This window comes from Mastigoproctus giganteus, chromosome 14, assembly GCF_048544385.1.
Source record: "Mastigoproctus giganteus isolate SK-2022 chromosome 14, ASM4854438v1, whole genome shotgun sequence".
NCBI lineage: Eukaryota > Metazoa > Arthropoda > Arachnida > Uropygi > Thelyphonidae > Mastigoproctus > Mastigoproctus giganteus.
The window spans coordinates 26,681,867-26,704,506 of NC_143588.1; the positions used below are offsets into that span (position 1 = coordinate 26,681,867).

The 22,640-nt window shown below is 36.3% G+C and overlaps 1 protein-coding gene across 3 annotated transcripts in view; it reads left to right on the plus strand.

Annotated features, from left to right (window-relative positions):
• Cdc27 (cell division cycle protein 27) overlaps positions 1-22,640 on the plus strand; it is a 472,030-nt gene that overhangs the window by 55,670 nt on the left and 393,720 nt on the right. For all 3 annotated transcript variants that reach the window (XM_090389309.1, XM_090389310.1, XM_090389311.1), the window contains exon 2: positions 4,723-4,798. In XM_090389309.1, the coding sequence (XP_090245435.1) occupies positions 4,723-4,798 (76 nt within the window). The remainder of the gene's footprint in view (positions 1-4,722; positions 4,799-22,640) is intronic.

Genomic DNA, 22,640 nt, shown 5'->3' on the forward strand with positions numbered 1-22,640 from the left:
GACAATGTGGTTCCAACACGATGGAGCCCCTGCCCATTATAGCGGAGATGTTCGTAACCACCTGGATGTCACATTTGGTCAACAGTGGATCGGACGTGGTGGTCCCGTGCGTTGGCCTGCTCGGTCACCCGACCTATCATGTCTTGATTTTTATTTCTGGGGTCATATGAAATCGCTAGTTTATGACACCCCTGTTGACAATGCTGAGGAGCTGGTTGCAAGAATCGCAGTAGCTGCCGAAGAAATTCGAAATTCGCCTGGAGTATTCCAGAATGTTCGGATGTCCATGCGTCGGAGATGTGAGGCGTGCATTGTAGCCCGTGGAAGAAACTTCGAACACTTACTTTAATCCATGTACCTTTTGCTTCTTTTCATGTATTATTAAAACGATTTCTCACTTACGGTCTCTTTTCTTTATGGTGTTTCTGTGTACAACACCGCTTCAGGAAAGCATTTCCGACCCCACATTGCTATATGATTTCGAGTTGTCAGGATGTACCCTACCCCTCTTAGAAGTTCTGAAACGTTTAACTGAAACACCCTGTATAGAGAAACAATATCCTTTTATTATAATTTGTTTTTTGTGAAGGTCAAATAAAATTTGCTATACAACAGAGCGTCGATAATCCAAACTAATCGGGATGGGGTGGTTGGACTTCCGATTTGTTTTGATTTTCGAACTTACCAAAAATACTGTTCTGGAGACTTAAAAAAAGATTTAGTAAGTTTAGAAATAAAAACACTAAGTTGTTCTTACGTATTTTCATTCATAGGTACAAATGGAACTTTTCAGCCATAATAACACATATGTATAAGCCTTTAATGAAAATAATTACTTATTTTTTGTTGTGCCATTTTCAAACATTTTCTTTGCTGCCAGATCTTTCACTCTTTTCAGCAAGAGTACTTGGGTTGGATAGCATTCAGTTTATTGATCATTTGTTGATTCAGCATTCAGTTTGTTTGTTGATTTTCCCCATATCATTTAATTTTGTTAATTGGTAAGGTAATAAAAGTGTGAATTTGTGCTTTATATCTTCATTTTTATAGCCTGCGGATAATATTCCTCCGATTTTTGCTGATTAGAATTGCCATTTAATAGAATAAAAATTCAATTCATGCAAATGTGATCACAACTGCTGCTTACTTTAATTATTTTATGGAATCAGCCTAAAAAAAATAAATGCTGGCTTGTTCAGATTTTTGACGCTCTACTGTATATGCAGAAAGGCCAGTGGTAGTGTAAGAATCAAATAACAAACACACCAATTTAGTGAAATGATAGAAAGCTTTGTGTGCTCAAATCACAATTTACACCTTAATGGATTATAATCTAGCTTTAAATGCTTTGAAATTCAAAAAAAAATTATCTTAAATATTTAGTGAATTTGTTATGAAATTACAGTGGTTTTGTTTTTATCTGTGGATACCTGTGTTATTCACAGATAAAACCTCCGTTATGTACTGTTACACACTAGACCTCTGTTACGTACTGTATATGAAAGCGTGTGCCCTTATGAAAAATGAAACAGTAAACCAAGGAGTCAAATGCAAAAATAAATAATTGTTTTAAGTGCAAATTACTGACTTAGGTTCATATCGTTCGTGGTCCATGAAAAATCATTCAGCTCAGCATATTTAACCTTTGCCCTAATGCCTTATTTGACATTCGTCCATCTTGCCTTGAAGTGCATCTTACCTTGTTGTCTTTATGTAGCCATGCACGAGGCAAGTTATTGTTTGTATTAGAGTGCAGGAAGTAAGAAGTCCAGCTCCTCCAAAGTGTGTGTAGGTATAATTATGATGTTTTGTATAATTGCATTTAATATTTAACTTGTGGTTTAGCTTGACTTTAGAGTTCTAAATCTGTATTCTCAACATTATATTAATGCAAGTGTATACATTTCTTAAATTAATGTTAGTTTTAATTTTATAATTAATTTCCTAGTAATTTTCATGTTGTAGAGTTGTTCTTATATCCCTCCATAGCTTTTATGGTCTAAAGATGGGGTTTTGGCAAGAATCCTAAAATGGCACCTGCTAACAAATTAGTGTAGCGTTGAATGAACCTTCTCTCTTGTATATAAATATATTTTTATATTAGTTTACATCTTACATATATATATATTTTTATACATAGTGATGTAAGTAATTAGTTCACTGAATTTTTGCTGTTATCTTGTATGGCACGTGGTTTTGGCGCATTATAGCCCTAGTTACTGATGCGCCATTAAAACCCAAACAAAGAAAGAAACAAACAAACAGTGTAGTGTTGAGCTTGTATTATATATGAGTTTAATAAAAACCTATTTGTTAAGAATTTTCACATGGTATAAAAGTGTTATTTTATTATTATTTATTTATTATTATATATAGTATAAATTTTACACTAAACATTGGTTGCTACTTCTCAGCCCATATGCTTAATTTTTTCAGATCTTGTTGCAGTAGCATACCCTGATTACTGTCATTAATAACCCTTTGTATCATTTGCAAACTTAGACATTAAGTCTGATATGCCTTCATCAATATCATTAATAAATATTGAAAACAATAATGAGCCTAGCACTGAACCATGGGACACTCCACCAATAACATTAGTCCAAGAAGAGCCATGCTTGTTGATAACACTGGTCTGCATAGATTTTGATGTTTCAAAATTCCTGGTGTTTCTGAGTGTGCTTTCAGTAAAACCCCAACCATTTTATCCATGATGTACAACTTTTTTTTTCTTTGTATTATATATCCATTTGTCCATTCCATATATACACATATTGTGTATACATGGAATGTATATATTAGAAAAGAATTCTTACTGTTTGTTAAGAAGCTGTACACGATAGATAGAAATGGTTTAGATTTTTAGAATTGGCACTACACATACACTCAGAATCACCCTGAATACTGGAAACATCAAAATCTATGGGAACTAGTGTTTGTTGCCAAGGAGAAGTAAGGTCCATCCCAGGATTTAAGATATATAAAGATAGTTTGAATCACTTCCTCGGAGAAAATACTGCAAATGATTTTAAACTTAAGGCAAACTTGGTTTATAATTCCCATTAAAGGGCTACTTGAGGTCAAGCTTATACTGTTTTCTGGGAAAGCAAATGAGAGGGCCTGTGTTATGCAGGCAGTTTTTTAAAAATGATGTGTGATTTGTTTTTGTCCGCCTGTTAATAAAGTTTGCATTGAAAAGAACCTTGCAGTGTTCTGCTAGTCTGTAAGGAATACTTGGTAATGCTGTGGGGCATCTACACATAAGACTAAATGTCAGTTACAATACCCTAACCTGTGGATCACGGTGTCATTGCATTTTTAAAGCACTATATATATGAATGGTGTTTGAAAAAGCAGTGGTTAGAATGTTGTAGTAACAGTGGATTTCAAGAAACTGCACATCAAGGCCAAGTTTGAGACAGTGCTGTTTGGCTGCTGGATTTTGATAAATTTTAGAAAGATGTTGAAAAATTGATTGTGTCACATCACAAGACATTGAAGAGCTTATTTACCTGGATAAATCAAGACAGAAGAAGAGGATGGAGATGAAGTAAGATGTCCTAAGGCATAGCACCTTGAATCAGTTTTCAAGCATTGAGAAAATAAAAGAGATTATTTAGACAAATGATAGTCTCTGAATGAGGTGTTAAAGTGATCAATTTATATTATTCTATATGATATTACAGGAGGCTCTTTGCTACAAAAAAAAAAAAAAAAAAAATTCCATTCAGTTATTAGAAAATTTTTTAAAATTTAACCCAGAAAGTTGTAGTCCCACAAAGCTCTGAGGAGGCATACAAAATACAGAAAACCATATAAATGACTCCTTTGAAGCCGAACTAATGAAGATAAACAATTCATCTGAATAATTTTTAAAGCCTATTGACATAAGCAAAAATTTCAAGTGAAAGATAAGCATTTTAATTGTTTCTTTGAATATTTTTAATATTCTTTTATTGATTAAAATGCTACATTTTGAATGACTTGAGGTGGTGCCATAAATACAACACAATAGCTATTTTTCCATTAGTATTGTAACAGTATAGATCGGGCACCACTAATAATTGCTTAAAATAGAATAATTTTCAGTATTCTGGAATGAATTACTTATTTATAGCTTTGTATTTTTGGAAATGATTCTCGACATTTCTGTAATATCAAGTAATATCATGTTATTTGGATTAATCTCCGGCCTTGGTGGAGCCAATTAAAGATGTCTGTTTCAATCTCATCGGTTCCAGGCACCTCAGTAGCCAGGTGGGCAGGAGCAGCAGTGCGTAGCACACGCTTCTTGATTAGACCAGGGTTCGAGCCTGTGACAACCAAATACGGAGGGTGCGGAAAGGTCAGGGAATGACCACTGCATATCCCCGGAGTAATATGGCCTTAGTTGCTAATGCTCCTAAAAACCAAATAACAAACAAACAAACAAACTGGTTCCAGGAGAATTTTTTAAATGCATCTTGTACAAACAGTGCATGATGAATACCATATGAATGGGCACATTATGAAAGTAGCCGTGCCCACTCCCAAATAGAATAATCAGCTGTGTGCATTTACAGGCCCTCTACAGACGAATAATCAGAAAATTTAAAAATCAACCTCATTTAGCAAAAAAGTGGGTGACAACCAAAATCTATATTATGAACTATATTATGATTCATTTAAAATAAAAATGTAGAGTATAAATATTTTTATTAACATAAATGTTCTCAATTTTAGGCATCTATTTGGCATGCATTAAACAATTATGCTTTTCAAGATGCTACTTTTTTAGCAGAACGCCTATATGCAGAAGGTAAGAAATTATGGCTTAAAAACTTAATAAAATTTTAAGAAACATTCTGCAGAATGTTAAATGTGATTGCAATGTTTGTTCTTAATTACCTTGAATGTTCATTACATTAATATATGAAAAACATTTAGTAGGTATCTGAAAGGAAATATACATTATATTTAATTACTCAAGCAAAACTGTGATGTACACATAGCTAAGGTAAATACAAAAAGTGTAATAATAATTATTATTATATAAGTGGCAAATGATGCAAAAAAAAAGCAAAGTTATACAGTATCAGAAAAAAAAAAAGCCACTTCGAAAATTGTAGATCTCTTAAAGTACCATTTATAACTGACACAATATAATTCTGCCTTAAATTTATATGAATTGGCCACTTCCACAACAATAAATGGAAATTTGTTTCAACAATTAACTACCTGCTAGTTGAATCCAAATTTTCCATACATCTATCCTGCAACCATTCTTCCTCAGTTTGCATTTATTCTCCCTTATGTGAGTAGTCTGAGCAAGAGAAAGGATGCTATCAGCATTGAGCTTGCTCAATCAATTCAAAGCCTTGAACACCTTAATCAGATCACCTCACAGGTTCCTAGTTTCCAGACACTGCGGTTTGCAGAACTGAAGCCTTTCTTCGTAATTGCATCCTTTTTGTATCCTTCACTAATCTTGTTACCATTTTCTGCACCAGTTCCAACAGATCTACATCTTCCTAAAATGAGGCCTCCAGACCTGTATGCAGTACTCAAGATGTGGCCTGGCCTAACCATTGCCTCATATCTGACTGCACAATTACCCCAAGGTCTTTTTCATTTTCCACTACCCTGAGCATAAGTAGCACACAGTTGGTACATTAATCTGGGATTACTGCTATCCATGAGCAGTACAGATAACCCTCGTATAACACGATAGTTTGATTCCTACAAAATCTGCAGGACTGAGAACCAATAAAAAGGGGGGGGGGTTACGTTCCAAAAGCTAACAAAAATACATTTGTAATAAGTTATAAAAAAAAAACATTTTTTTTTATAACTTATTACAAATTACAATTACAAATTCCACTTTGCTTATAAAAAAAAAAAAACATTTTTTTTTTTTTATAACTATCGGAAACTTAAATTTTATAATAGTAATAACTGAACAAATGTTTTACCTTACAAAATGTGATACATATATGTCAGATAATATATGTTCATTTAATTTTCTTCCTCTTCCTCACTGCTAAGCACAATCAAATGAGAACGTTTTCTGTTGCAGAATATCTTCATCTTCACCTTCTGACCTTTCTTCTGCAGCATCTAGATTTCGTGTAACTTCTGCTCTCTTTAAAAAATCAGTAATCTGGGTTTGTTTGCTTTTGCTTGATAGAGCTTTGTAAATTTCTTGATATGGAGCTAAACATTTTTGAAGCCCCCTTTTGAACTTTGTTCTTCTTTCAGTCAAAGGATCTGCATTCAAAAAATAAGATTCTAATTGCTCGGCTAAGTTTATGCCTTCCCATTTAGTGTAAAATTTGGAACTTCAGAATTTTAATCTGCGCTATCATCCTCTGAATTGATTTGGTTTACCTCCAATGCCATTTCCACCAAATCCACTTTGCCAGCTCTTTTTCTATCAGTAATTTTTCAACATCTTCAGTAGTCATATCATCAAAACCTTCCCCTCCTACCAACTTGGCAAGTTCCACTATTGCACTGATTCCATTTTTTGCCAGTTTGACCATACAGTATTTCCTGAATAAACTGACCCTGGCCATACATTTTACCAACACACATTTAATGTTGATGGTTTTACTTCTTTGAGTGATAAAGCTGTGATTCTGATACAGTCCACAATTGAAAAATGTTTCCACACCTCCATCACTTCAATAGATTCGGAATCAATTTTTTCCAAAATACATTGTAACGATTTTCTGATGTAATGAGTTTTAAAGATGGATATAATGGCTGAATTGAAGAAGTTGTATTAGGTGGTAGGAACATTACTTCAATTTGGATGACTTAAACCTTTTGGGATGGCCTGGTGCGTTATCTTATAGTAATAAAACTTGGAAATCCAGATTTTTTCTGCTTTAAAACAGTAAACATGATAAGCAATTAATAACAAAGAACCCGTCATGCACATGTACCAACAAACACGATACACACAAGTGAGATACGGAGTAATCAGTTTCTGAAAATTTGTTTATGTTTTTTATATCATTGAATATTTTATGGAGGGGGAAACACATTTCACCATAATAACATGAAACCCACAGAATTCCAGCTATCGGTACTATAGCAAATGCAAGGAGATCAAATTTACTAACCCATTTATAATTGATTACACTAACAGAAAAGACTAATAAACTGGAAACTGCAAATTGTTTTTATTGTTTTATGGTAGTGACCTCCAAAATTGTACTTTAGAAAAATATCACAAAAGCGATAATGATTAGCGAGTCAACAGCAGGGATTCACAAAAAAGAATGGTAATGTTGAAAAATTACATCCAGTATAATGGCAGGGTTTTTCCCAGCACAAAAGCTCAAAAATACCGTGTTATGCAAGATTTTCTGCAATTCTCAAACCGTGTTAGAGTGAAACCTTGTTATTTGAGTACCGTGTTGTGCAAGGATTGGCACAATTTATCAATCGTGTTAGAGCGAAACCGTGTTATACTTGGGTTGCCTGTACTTTATATTTTTCATTGTTAAAAATTAGTGGCATTTCTCAGTCCATCTGGTTTTCAAGATCCTGTTGCAATAACATATCTTGATTACAGGAATCCCCGACTTACGTAAGGGTTGTGTTCTGGGGAACGCTAAGTAAGTTGGAATTTCCCCCATGCTTGTGCAACACTCACTGAATTGATTGAATCAAAAAAATGTTCGATGAACATGTAAATAGAATTATTTGTTGATTTAATTCAAGTTTTTATCTCATGCAGAGGAAAAATTACAAAAGCGTGCGATTTAAAAAATTTAAAAATTATAAAATACAAAAAAAGAGAGGAGACGGGCATAACGTCAGTAAGTTTTACCTCTTGGGCATCATTGCCAGAATCGCTGTCTTGAACTGATAAGTACGCCACTGCGGAGGTTGAGGGCTGTGGAGATTTAGAAGGGGTCAGCCGCTCAACCTTACGAAAGAACATATTAATGGATGACTGGATGGTGGCTTTTTCCTTTTCATTGTAGATTTTTTTGTAGCAAGCAAGCATATCGTTCACCCCTCTCTTAACTTTTAAGAATCATTCGCTGTTAGGATCTAAGTTCTCAAACCTCGCCATTGGCGATGCAATTTCACAAAATGCCATTGCCATCTCTCTGGTGATGAAGCTTCTCGGTTACTCATTTGGTTCATCTTGAGCTTCGTCAGCATTTTCTTCTTTCACTATCACTGCCTGCAAGTCAATAAGTTCTCTATTAGATAATTCCTTCTCTTCTTCCTCTATTAACTCCTCCACATCTTTCGCAACAACCTCCAACTGAAGTAGCTCTGCAACCTTTACAATCTTATCTGTAACCTCTTCATATGATTGTCTTTTTCAAATCCTTCCAAGCCTTTTACATGCCGTGGGCATATTTTCTTCCATTTGTCATTTAAACAACTTTTAGTAATTTCCGCCCAGGCCTTATTAATGTTTAGTAAATATTGGTGTAGATGGCTAGTAAATATTGTAAGGTTTCCAAAAGTCTCTTAACATAAAATTTTTCTCATCCACTACTGCAGACAATGCCTGAGCAAACGTTGGGCGTAAATAGTATGCTTTTAAATTCAAAATAACACTCTGATCCGTAGGTTGGATGAGTGAAGTCCTGTTTGGCATTAGAAATATGACTCTCACGTTCGAATTGAAATCATGTAGATTCATAGGATGTCCAGGAGCATTATCTAATAGAAGCAAAATCTTGAAAGGAATGTTGTCTTTTCAATATTTTTAAACCTCTGAATGAAACAGCATTTAAACCAATCCTTAAAGAGAGATATTATCCAAGAGAGAAATGTTATCCATGCTCTCTGGTTCGATCAGAAATGCACGAATAGGGTGGCTTTATTGATGCCCTTAAATGTACGAGGATTTCCAGAATGGTACATAAACAGTGGTTTTAATCTGTAATCTCCCGCTGCATTAGCCCCAAGCAAGAGCGTGGCCCTATCTTTTGACGCCTTAAAACCTGGCATTGTATTTTCTTTGGCAGTGTTTGTTTGATCTGGTATTTTTTTCTAATACAGAGCAATCTCGTCAACGTTAAAAATTTCCTGCATCGAATAGCCACTTTCATCAATAATTTTCTCCAACACATCACAAAATTTTTCTGCAGCTGCAGAATCGCCACTGGCAACTTCACCATATACTTTAATGTTATGGAAACCAGCCCGATGCTTGAACCTATTAAACCACCCTTTTTTTGCCACGGACTTGGGTTGGGGTTTGCCTTACTTGAGCATTAGCATTAGTAGAGGCATTTGATGCAAGAAAGCAAGCTTATGCAGCATCAGCCAAAAAAGAAAAAAAAACCACCCACTTCCACTTCACCCCTCTGTTCGTTCAAAATACCTGTCCATCTGAGCCTTAAACTTATTTAGGCTATCAACCTCCACTACAAGGGATGGAAGTCTGTTCCACCAACCAACCACCCACTGGCTAAAGGCAAATTTCCGCACTTCTATCCTACATCTGTCTTTCCTCAATTTGAATTTATGCCCTCTCAGGTTTTCTGAGCTAGAGGAAGAATCCCATCAGCATTGAGCATGCTCAAACCATTCAAGGCTTTATACACCTCTATCGCTGGTGCCTAGTCTCCAGACACTGTAATTTGGAAAACTTAAGCCTTTCTTCGTAAGAGCACCCCTTTGTTCCATTCACTAATCTTGTTGCCCTTCTCTGTACTTGTTCCAGCAGCTCTACATCCTTCTTGAAATGAGGCATCCAGACCTGTATACAGTACTCTAGGTGTGGCCTGACCATTGCCTTATACAAGGGAATAATCACCTCCTTATCCCTGCTAGAAAAATTCCTATATATCATTGACAATACACCATGAGCTACTCTTGCAGCCCATCTGCACTGCTCAGAGAACTTCATATCTGCCTGCGCAACCACCCCCAGGTCCCTTTCATTCTCTACCACTGTCAGTGTAGTACCACAGAGTTGATACGTTGCTCTGGGGTTGCTGTTTCCCATGTGTAGTACTTTACATTTGTCAATGTTAAACTTCATTTGCCACCTCTCAGCCCATCTGCTCAACCTTTCCAGATCCTGTTGCAGCAGCATAGTGTCAGTAGTGTCCTTGACAACCCTGCCTACCTTTGTATCGTCTGCAAACTTCGACATTAAGCTTGATATACCCTCATCAATATTATTTATGAATACAGAAAACAATAATGGACCCAACACTGAGCCCTGAGGGACTCCACTAATAACATTAGTCCATGACGAGCAGTGTCCATTGATTACCACTCTCTGTCTTCTCCCCCTCAGCCACCCCTTTATCCACAGCAGCAATTTGCCTCCAATGCCACACTGCTCCAATTTGTGCAGCAGTCTTCCATGTGCAACAGTATCAAAAGCCTTTCTAAGATCCAAGTATATAATATCAAAGTTATTTCCTGCATCCAGTTCCTTTGTGACTGCATCATAGTATCCAATCAGATTGGTCAGGCAAGACTTCCCCTTAACAAAACCATACTGTGTCCGAGCTATAGCTGAATTCTTGTCTAAATGATCCTGCAGTGCTTCTTTAACTAGTGCCTCCATTAATTTTCCTGGAACAGAAGTTAAACTCACAGGTCTATAATTACTTGTGTCAGCCTTTGATCTTCCTTTGTGAATTGGGGTCACATTTGCACATTTCCAGTCTATGGGTACCTCCCCTGAGTCCAAGGAAGCTCTCATAATTATGGCTAAGGGTTTGCTTACTTCCTTTGCTGCCTCCTTTAATATAACTGGATAGATCCCATCCACCCCGGGTGCCTTTCTTGTGTTTATCTTCAACAGTTTCTCCTCCACTTTACTCCCAGTTATTTCAAGATTCTGTAGCTTACTGCTAGAATTGAATACACCTCTGGCATTCCCCTCGCTGAATAACTCCTCATGTGTGAATGTCGATGCAAAATATTCATTTAGTTTGTTAGCTACCTGAGCAGGATCATCAACAGTTGACCCATCAATATCAAGTGGGCCAATCTGATTCATCCCCTTTCTTCTAGAGTTTACATAAGTAAAGAACTCTTTGCTGTTTTTCTTTGCATCCCTTGCCAAGGATTTCTCGTAATCTACCTTCGCCTGCCTAATCTCCTTTGTAACTTGGTTACAGATCAACTTGTATCTATCATAGGCTTCTGTGTCATGTGTTAATTTGTAAGTATCCCATGCATTTTTCTTCTCTGCCATATGCCTCATTAGTTCATCTGACATCCATTTTGGCCTAAACCTTGAACAATATTTCTTAGTTGGTATGTAAAGCCTAGTAGCTTCCAAGATAAGTTATTTGAATGCTTCCCATTTTGAATTTGCTGTTGGTAACATCATCAGTTGGTCCCACTGTATAGAATTTAAATACTGTCTCAGTCCATCGTAGTCGCCTTTACAGAAGCAATAACCCTTCCTTTTACCCCTAATGGTAGTTACCTCTTTGAGTAAATCCCACTTCAGCACACTGTGATCACTGCCACCTAGTGGTTCATTTGTCTGCAGATTCTTAATGCATGAAGAATCACTGCTGATAATCAAATCAAGAGTATTACTCCCTCTAGTTGCCTCCCGAACATGCTGCTGTAGAAAACAATCATCCAATAAATCCACAAAAGCCCTGCTAGTGTGTGAGTGACCAGCCCCCAAATTCCAGTCAATATCTGGGAAATTAAAATCTCCCATTATAAGACTCTCTGATTTACTGGCCCACTCTATTTCCCTGTACAGTTTCTTATTATACTCATCAGAGTCATTAGGCCTATAGCACACTCCTACTCTCAATTTTGATCTCCCAATGCTTATGTCACACCAAACTGACCTAACACTGCACTGTCCAGCGATGTCGACTGGCTTCACTTCCTTGGTTTTTATGTGTTTCTTAACTAATAGCATAACCCCTCCCCCCCTTCCTATCCTGTCTATCCTTTCTGTAGACGTTGTACTCCCCAAATTCCAGTTCTGCATCCCTTATATCTGTGTGACACCACGTCTCTGATATCCCAACAATATCTGCCTTTGATGTTTTGAGCAATACCTCAAATTCATCAAATTTATTTACTAAACTCCTAGCATTGGTGTACACGCAAGTATACCTGCACCTGTTTCTATTCTTAGCTACCCTAACACAACCCATGTGTTTACTTGTACCGCAATGGCTCCCAGCAGTCTCTGAAATATCATGCATCTTGTTTTTCAGGCTTCTGCTCATTCTAATAGAAGCAGTGCAAGAATCGTACTTAATCATTTTCATCTTCATTTCTAAATCAATTTTGTTTTGTTTCCTAGCACTGCCTGCACTTACACTTTCTGTTGGTTCCTTTATCATTGTAATAAGTAAATAGGAATGAAGAGAAGTTTCTGAAAATTTCTTTTTTTTTATGTGATTGAAGATTTCAGTGAAGGGGAACTCATTTCACCATAATACTTATCCTTAATATCTTTATAAATACTTGTTGCTTTTGATTGAATGGTCATTAGACTCAGGGGCACTCGCTTCTGAATCTGATTTTCCATCCCTATTATTAATAGCTGTTCCATCTTCGAAAAGCACCTGAATGCTGTTTTGTGATCACTGTTGATCTTAAGTGCATTGATTTTTTGACATGTTCTTTTATACGCACACTGTCCTTTAAAATAGTATTCACTATTGAAGGAGCGAGACCTAATTCCTGTGCAGTAGATGACAAACTTTGTTCTGGTTCGTACTTAATCATTTTCATCTTCATTTCTAAATCAATTTTGTTTCGTTTCCTAGCACTGCCTGCACTTACACTTTCTGTTGGACCCTTTATAATTGTAATAAGTAAATAGGAATGAAGAGAAGTTTCTGAAAATTTCTTTTTTTTTTATGTGATTGAAGATTTCAGTGAAGGGGAACTCATTTCATCATAATAGCCTAAAAACTCACAATTGCAGTTATCGATATTACCGCAGATGTGATAAGATCGAATTTACTACCCATTTATAATTAGATGCACTACCAGAAAAGCCCAATAAATCGGAAAGTGCAAATTGTTTTTGTTTTACGGTTGTGACCTCCAGAAACGTGCTTCAGAAAAATATCACAGAGGCATTCAAAACTGATTTTTATAACGGAACATATGATAACGATGAAAGGGTAGTGCAATTTCCATTATAAATATGACCTTTTAGAGAGATAAATATCTTAGTAATATAGTGAAATTTTCAACTTCCAAAGACTTGGAACAAATTACAAAAAAAAAGAAAAAAACCAAACAGTTTGTTATTGGGTTCATATTATGATGTTTTCACGATACCTCCATCTATTCCTACGGGATGTAAAATACGTTTCCACAATTTTTTTAAGTTTGCACCGGTCATTACGTAAAGTTGAATTTCCATAAGTTGAGTATTACGTGAGTTGGGGAATTCCTGTATTGTCATTGCCAACCTTTATATCATCTGCATACACACATTAAATCTGATATGCCTTCATAAGTGGAAAAATGAAATCTCCTCTTTTTGATCTTCACTGGCTTAAAATCTCTCTACCTCATTGTGGCAAATTCATCTGTTGTCTCTACCGTTCTCCCAATCACTTGGAGCTCTTTGATTTCCTCTCTTTGCAACTTGACTTTCTCCAGTCCAACTTTCGTAACAGTGAGGTGATTTTCCTTGGCGATTTTAATGTTCACAACTCCAGCTGGCTTCCATTTTCTAGTCACACCGACCCAGCTGGTCGAGATGCTGAGGCTTTTGCAATTACTAATGACTTTGCACAGATTGTTCATTTACCTACAATACCGGACAATCCTAACCATACAAACATTTTCTCACAAACAACCCTTCTAAGTACACAGTCGAAGTGAGTGGTCCTTTAGGCACCTCATATCACAACTTGCTGATTGTCTCTTCTCCAATGGAGCCTTTATCTCATGACTATTCCTAACCTCGTGTTGTTTGGCATTACAAGAATGCAAAATAGGATGACCTGCGAGATTTCTTTTCTTCTTTTCCTTGGTTGGATTACCGTTTCAAAAATTCTGATATCGATGTTTGCTCAGATCGTGTCAGTGAAATTATTCTTGTAGGAATGGAATCCTTTATTCCACACTCCACTTTAAAATCTCGTCCTTTATCTAAACCTTGGTTTTCCAATAAATGTGCTAAGGCTGTTCAAGAGAAGAAGGTTGCATATCGTAATTGGCTTGTTTCCAATTCTTCAGTTTCATTTTCTGCCTACGCCAAAGCTCTCAACAGTTGTAAAGCAGTTATTAATCAGTCCAAACTAGATTTTTAACAGGCTAAGAGTAGAAAACTTGTTTCTTACCCTAATGGTAGCCGCACATTCTGGTTTCTTGCCAAAGCTATTGGCCACAACTTTTGCCCATCTCTGCTCCCACCTCTGTCAAAACTTGATGGTTCTGTTGTCACTTCAGCCAAGGATAAAGCTGACCTGCTAGCATTCCATTTTTCTTCCAACTCATGTATTAACGATCTTGGTAAAATACCTCCTACCATTCCTAGCATGCTCCATTCAGTGCCTCCTGTAGTCTTCTGTCAAAAGGATGTCAGAAGGATTTTGATGAATCTTGATGCTAAGAAAGCTCCAGGTCCTGATGGTATTTCTCCACTTGTTCTCAAAACCTGTGCTCCTGAACTTACTCCTGTTCTTTGCCACCTTTTTTCACTCTCTTATTCCAAAGGTATTTTTCCTTCTGCTTGGAAGTTTGCTCACATCCAGCCAGTTCTGAAAAAGGGTGACAAATCCCTCCCATACAATTATTGTCCCATTGCAATTACTTCTACTCTTTCTAAAGTAATGGAGAAATCAGTTAACCGCCAACTCTAAAAGTACCTAGAAACCTTCCGTCTGATCAGTGATCATTAGTATGTATTCCATCAGTGTTGATCCACTGGTGCTATTCTGTCTTATCTTACCCATTTATTAACAAATTCAATGGAAAAGTGCGACGAAACACAAGCAGTTACTCTTGACATCTCAAAGGCTTTCGATCGTGTTTGGCATAAAGGTCTTCTAAACAAGCTTCCATCTTTTGCCAACTGTTTTTTGTTAATTGGTTATCCAGTTTTCTCTCTGATAGCTCACTGAGGGTGATGGTAGATGGCTCTGTCTTCTAACTTCTCCACTAATATTGGTGTCTCCCAAGGTTCAGTTCTTTCCATCACTTTTCCTCTTTGTATATTAATGACCTTCTTCCATTGACTGGAAATCCTATCCATAGTTTTGTCAATGATAGCACATTGCATTCCACTTTCCATTTTGAGAAACCTTGCCCTGCTCAATCAGCTTCGACTTCTCGAATATCTGCTACCAATTCCTGAAATGTCGACTTCGAGGTAATTCACCAGTGCGGAAAAGAAAACTTAGTTGATTTCAATCCTTCTAAAACTCAGTCTTGTCTTCTACTCGCAAAAAGGATTCTTCTGCTCCTATGCTTATCTTTGGTGACACTCCGATTTCTAGGCAAAATGATATTTCTTTTGGGGATTACCCTGACTTCTAATCTCTCTTGGCATAAGCACATTACAAATATTGCTTCCTCTGCATCTAAAAAACTTGGTTTTCTCTTTCACTTTCACTTTCCCGGAATATTGTTCCCACATCTGGGCCGGTGCCTCCGTAGCCAGGTGGGCAGGAGCAGCAGTGCATAGCACACGCTTCTTGATTAGACCGGGGTTTCAGCTTGTGACCACCAAATACGGAGGATGCGGAAAGGTCAGGGAATGACCACCGCATATCACTGGAGCAAATGGCCTTAGTTGCTAATGCTCCTAAAAACCAAATAACAAACAAGCATCTGGGGCAGTGCCCCCAAAACCTCTCTCAGGCTTCTAGATTCCATTCAGAAGAGGGCAGTTAGGTTAATTAATGACTCCTCTCTGACAGTGTCTCTCCACTCGCTGTCTCGTAGACGTACTGTTTCTGCTGCATGCCTTTTCTACAGATACTTCCATGGGCACTGTTCTGAATTGGCTTCTATAATTTCCACTCTCTCTTTCAAAACAGTCCGAAAACATGCTGCCACCAGCCAACATCCATTTACTGTCCAACTTCAAACTCACAGAACCAACTTTTCACCTTCCTCGTTTATTCATTCAACTGCCGTTTTCGGGAACAACCTTGCTTCATACGTATTTCCTGAAAATTACAGTCCACAGAAGTTCAAGCCTAATGTCAACAAATATCTTCTTTCATCCTCTCAACCTCCAACCCAAGTACAGTACTAAGCACTGTAGGTTCTAATACCTCATGTTTTGGGTTTTCATAAAAAAAAAAAAAAAAAAAAGTTTCATTGATAAATACCTAAAGCAACAATGGGCACAGCACTAAACCCTGGGATGGGGGACTACTACTAATAGTAGTCCATGAAGTGTGATGTCCACTGATAACCACTCTGTTTCCCACTCAACCTTCTCTTTATCCATAGCAGTAACTTGTCCCTAATGCCACAGTTCTCCTATTAGTACAGCAGTCTTTTATGTGCAGCATTATCAAAAGCTTTCCTGAAAGTATATGATCTCAAAATTGTTTTGTATCCAGTTACTTCTTCATAGTATTCAGTTAGAATGGTCAGACCAGATATCCCCCTTAACAAATCCATTCTGTGACTGCAGTATAATTTGCATTCCTGTCTAGATGGTCCTACCTTACTTCTTTAATCAGTGACTCCATTATTTTCACTGGACAAAAGTTAAGCTAACAGGTCTGTAATTAAACGGCACCTTTTGATCTGCATTTGTGAATTGGAGATACATTTGCATGTCTCCAGTCCACCGGGACTTCCCCTGAATCCAAGTATGTTCTTATAACCATGGCTGAAGGTTTGCTTACAATCTTTACTATAATTGGATAGATCCCATTCATCCTAGATGCCTTTTTCATGTTTAAATTCAATAATTTCTCTTCCACTTTCCACTCAGGTATCACAAAATAATTTTGCTCTCTGTTAGAATTTGATGAATTTCTTTCATTCCTCCCCCTAAAGAATTCATAATGTGTGGATGTAAAATACCTGTTCACTTTGTTAGCAACACGTGCATAATTTCCAACAGTTAAAACCACTGATATCTAACAGACCAATATGATTCATCCCCACCTTTCTAGTATACCCATTTTACATAAGTAAAGAATTTTTATTTCTTTTTGCCTCTTTTACCAAGGCCTTCTCATAATTTGTATTAACCTGCTTAACCTCCTTTGTGATCTGACTGCAGATGAAGTATATTATATGTAGTGTAAACTTTTGATCTGACAATTTATATGCATTGTGTGCATTTTTCTTCTCTGCCACCATTCTCATATGATATCCATTTAGGTCCAAGCCTTGAACAGTATCTTTTAATCGGTATAATAAACCTAGTAGATTCTACGATTACCTCCCTAAATGTTTCCCATTTAGAATTTGTTGTTTGTAATACATCGATTGGTTCCCACTGTATAGAATTTAAAACCTGTCAGAGATCACTGTAGTCACCTTTATGACTGAAAAGCCCTTACTTAGTCCTTAATGGCATTTAAATGTGTAGTAAATTCCTCATCAATACACTGTGAACACTGCCACCTAGATCTTTTATCTGTAGATTCTTAATGCACATTCATAATACATATTGCTGGATACAGTTGTTGTATTGATAGGCATTTGTATTTTTCTCATAAGTTATACCTGTATATAACTAGAAATTACTGCTTTAGCTCTTGTAGCAATATAAGAATATTTTAGAATTTATGAGTTCAGAAGGTGAATAGTTGTGGTTTCAGTATAGTGAGACCAGTGCACCTGCCTCAGTATAAAGAACTGTGTGGTAAGGTGGGCAGAGGCCTAGGAGGGCTTTCTACGAATTTTTTTTTTTTTACTGGGAAAACAGAAGTACAGCTGACACGTGGAACCATTATGAAAATATGGTGAATACGTAGAATGTATAGGACCCACACTGCGACCAGTTATAACATCCCCATTCAGTTATAACTGAATGGGGATGGTAAAATAAAATACACTATTTAGAGAATAGTAAGGTAAGTGAACAATTTTTAAATAATAATGACATTTTTTTTATAATGCACAGTAAGTTAAGTAAATATTAATGTAATAATATGAGGTTAAATGAATTATAACTAATAGAGGCCGCCGTAGCCTAGTGGTCAGGCACGCGGGTGCATAAGTACACGTGCCTTGAGTGACCGGGGTTCTAGCCCGTGACTGCTGAATACGGTGCTGTTTCATGTATTCTGGCTCTCTTGGAACTCCTCTGACCGTTTGGTCGTCCCGGAGTATAAACAGAAAATTTATTTATTTATTTATTTTAGTGTAGAAAAGATGGAAGGCACCTCCGTAGCCAGGTGGGCAGGAGCAGTAGTGCATAGCACATGCTTCTTGATTAGACCGGGGTTCGAGCCCGTACCCACCAAAAACGGAGGATGCGGCAGGTCAGGGAATGGCCACCGCATATTCCCAACCTGCATAAAGGGTGAGGATTGGCGTCAGGAAGGGCATCCGGCCGTAAAAATTGCATGCCAAAACAATAAAAACGCTGACCCCATATAATAATGGGAAAAGGCGAGGATAAAAAAAAAAAAAAAAAGTGTAGAAAAGATGGAAAGAATATATAAATAAATAATCATAAACCAAGGTTGAAAAATATTGTAAAGACAACGATGTTCCTTTCAAGATTTTGCTTCTATTAGATAATGCTCCTGGACATCCTACTCATCTAGATGATTTCAATTTGAATGTGAGTTCATTTTTCTACCGCCAAACATGACTTCACTCATCTAACCTATGGACCAGGGTGTTATTTTGAATTTAAAAGCATACTATTTACACACAACATTTGCTCAGGCATTGTCTGCAGTAGATGATGAGAAAAATTTTATTTTAAGAGACTTGGAAATCTTACAATATTTACCACAACATCTTAAACATTAATAAGGCCTGGGCTGAAATTACTAAAAGTTGTTTAAATGGCGCATGGAAGAAAATATGCCCACGGCACGTAAAAGGCTTCGAAGGATTTGAAAAAGACAAATCATATGAAGAGTTCACAGATAATATTGTAAAGATTGCAGAGCTACTTCAGTTGGAGGTTGATGCCAAAGAGGTGGAGGAGTTACTAGAGGAAGAAGAGAAGGAATTGTCTAACGGAGAACTTATTGACTTGCAGGCAGCGATGGTGAAAGAAGAAAATGCTGATGAAGCTCAAGATGAATAAAATGAGTAACCGAGAAGCTTTATCACCAGAGAGAGAGAGAGAGAGATGGTAATGGCATTTCGTGAAATTGCATCAGCAATGGCGAGGTTTGAGAAGATGGATCCTGACAGTGAACGATTCTTAAAAGTTAACAGAGGGGTGAATGATATGTTTGCTTGCTACAAAGAGATCTACGATGAAAAGAAAAAAGTCACCGTCCAGTTATCCATTAACATGTTCTTTTGTAAGGTTTAGCAGCCAACCCCTTCTAAATCTCCACAGCCCTCAACCTCCACAACGGTGTACTCATCAGCTGAAGATGTCGATTCTGGCCGACAATGCTCGAGAGGTAAAATTACTGATGTATGAGCCTGTCTCCTCCATTTTTTTGTAATTTTATAATTTTTAAAATTTTTAAATTGCGCACTTGTAATTTTTCATCCGCATGAGATAGAAAATTGAATAAATACAATAAATAATTCTGTTTACATGTTTGTCGAACATTTCTTTTTTGATTCAATCAATTTAGTAAGCACAGTTGCGAGTGCTGCTTAAGCATGGGGGAAATTCTGACATATGTAAGCATTCCACAGAATGCAGCCTTTATGTAAGTCGGCGAGTTCCTGTGTGTGTGTACACACATACATATGGTGCTTTTTTTGGGATGGTACGCCATACCGGCACATTTATTAACAGTGACGTGTGACATTTGGATGCAGTGCACTCCAAAATTTGTATTATTCCATAAATTTTTTTCACATGTTTACCTACTATTCAAATAAGCTTAAAATTGTTTAACTAAATTTTCAGATTTCACTATCTATTGTTAAGATATTTTCTATATAAAACTATATAACCATTTTTATAATTCTAAATTACTCATTGGGACCTCTGTTTAAGTCCTTTTATAATGAATTATTTTGAATTACCCTTAGAAGTTACATTTAAAATACTTTCCGTTCAGCGAAGAAAATTTTCATACAGCGAACGAATTAGGAGAGAGTCGTGCTGGTCAACAGTGAGCAGATCAAGGGGTATTACCAATGGCTCTGGTCCACCTTCTACTGCAGTGATGCCCAAACTTTTCCTGTACAAGGGGCCAAATTCGTAGTTAGATTTCTTTAGTGTGTTACATTTTCCATATCTTGTTGCATGTAAAAGTAAAATTGAAAATATTCGAAAATTTTATTAAGTACAATACACAATTACATTTACTGAACAAAACATTTAATGAGAAAATTAACAAAATTTAAAATGCTGTTTTATTTCACTTTCCGGGCAGGCTGTAGGTTCGACACTACTGTTAATCAACTGTAAGCCCCCATTCGAGAATTAGGAGAGAGTGATTTTCTTTTACCCCGACAAATAAGGGCACAAATACACTATTATCATGTCATGTGAATCTCGTCATGTCCCTGTCACAGAGTAGTACTCTGTGGTACCTGTTTAATGTAAACTGCAAAGTCGGTCGGAGAAGAAGCGTCACTGTACCGTAGGGTGGCCAGATTAAAAATTTTGTCTCGAGGTACTCATTCTTATGTTTGGGGTATTCATTCCTCGTTTAGGGGTACTCACATTATATCTTAAGAAAACCAAATTTTAATAACAACCATTTTATTTCTATATTTTATTGATTTTTACAAGTTTGTGGAATGCAAAATTAGTTATTTAAATAAAATTAACTGAATTATAGCCTGTGCTTTAATTTTTTTAATTCGGAAAATTTTATTGCAAAAGTTATAAACACTAAAGGAAACTTTTATAAATATTAACATCAAATGTTTTACATAATTGTTTACTATACACATTCAATAAACCTGATTTATATTATCAAAAAGAAAATATTTACCTAGCAATACTTTTCATTTGAGCGAATTTTCTTTAACAGTTTTTCATTTTTTAGTATATTGCATAAAATTCTTTGCATGACATATTGTGATTGGTTTTCTGCAACAGTTCTCCTTCAACATTCTTTAGGGCTAATTTATTTCTATCCTTTTTCCCTGTGTTAAACATTGAGCTAAATACTTGCTTACTCATTGCATTTGAGTGAGGCAAAGCAAAAACAAAATTAATATATTTTTTTGTATTACGTACTTTGTACGCATTTAAAATTTTTATCCAAACATCTATGGTATTTTTGAGATCTTTTGTCTCAATATTTCTACAGAATGATTTCAAAAGAACTTATTCTTCATACAGCAAATCGATATTGATATTGGGAATTTTAAATAAAAAAAGTTTGTTGCCTGAGCCTTAAACCATTACAACGAAATAAAAAAGAAGTCAAGTAGAATGTAAAAGGTTACAAAGTAAGCATAATATAAATATTCTACAACCCTCTTTGTAAATAGGATAGAATGTCTTTAATTAAGGGTGCATTTCAACAACTTTATCGTCAGTTAATTCTTTCTTCTTAAATAATCATCTCAACAGGGTGTTTTATAATTTCTGCTTTTTTCAAATGTTAAAAAAGGGGTATCTTGGAAATTTTATTATACTCCCAAAAGGAGTACGTCTGGCAACCTGTAACGTTGTATATGTGTCATTCTCTTTGAGGAAGCTGAAGCAAAATGAATTGCCACAGTTCATCCTCCTCTTCAGATTTTGAAGAAGATTTAGAAGATGATGCGCTTTTCTTATAGCCGAAAAAACAAAAAAGTACGCAATGGATACACAATATCAACTGGAAGAGAACAGAAAAAGGCGAATTCCATCATTTACTGCAGGACTTAGAAGAAGATAAAAATTGTTTCACGATGTACTTACGGATGAATAAAGAAGAATTTAATTTTCTATATAATCCAATTAAGGATGACATTCAAAGGCAAAATACGCAATTTCGAAATTCAATCAACGCTAAGGAAAAATTAGTTATATGTTAAAGGAAAGTTAAAATACTCCAAGTTTAATTTTGAATAAGGACTTATTCTGTCAAAATATGAAACAAAAATTTTCAATGAGATTTTATAACAACAAAAAACTACTTCTCAAACCTAAAAATTGAACTTGTAAGAAATTATGTGTTGTGCAAATTGAAATGATTGACATGATTGACTTGTTTGTCCTCTCAATTTGTAATTCTGTTGGTCTGTTTTTCTCCTTTGGCCAACCCTGGACATTTGTGGTGAGTATGCCGAGTAGCTGGTCGAAGTGGAGAGTGCTTCGGAATAGGCACAGGAGCAACGTCCTCGAAGTTATTTGTTTTCGGATATTCTTACTTACGCACTGAAAACAGATTATTTACTTCAAATTTAATTTTCTATTAGCTTTTCCTCTTGTCACACCTAACGAAATTTCTGTTTGAACAGAAAAATCTGAGCTCCTGACAATGTCATTCGGCCTTGAAGCCCAATGTGTTATCTTGTGAATAGCCAATGAGAACAGTGCTCTCTACTGTTTCTTAAAATTGTAGGCCCACCGCTGACCCGCTTTGATCCAGTGAAATATGTTGATTCGTGGCTGTTTCGGAAACATCATTCAGCAAAATACA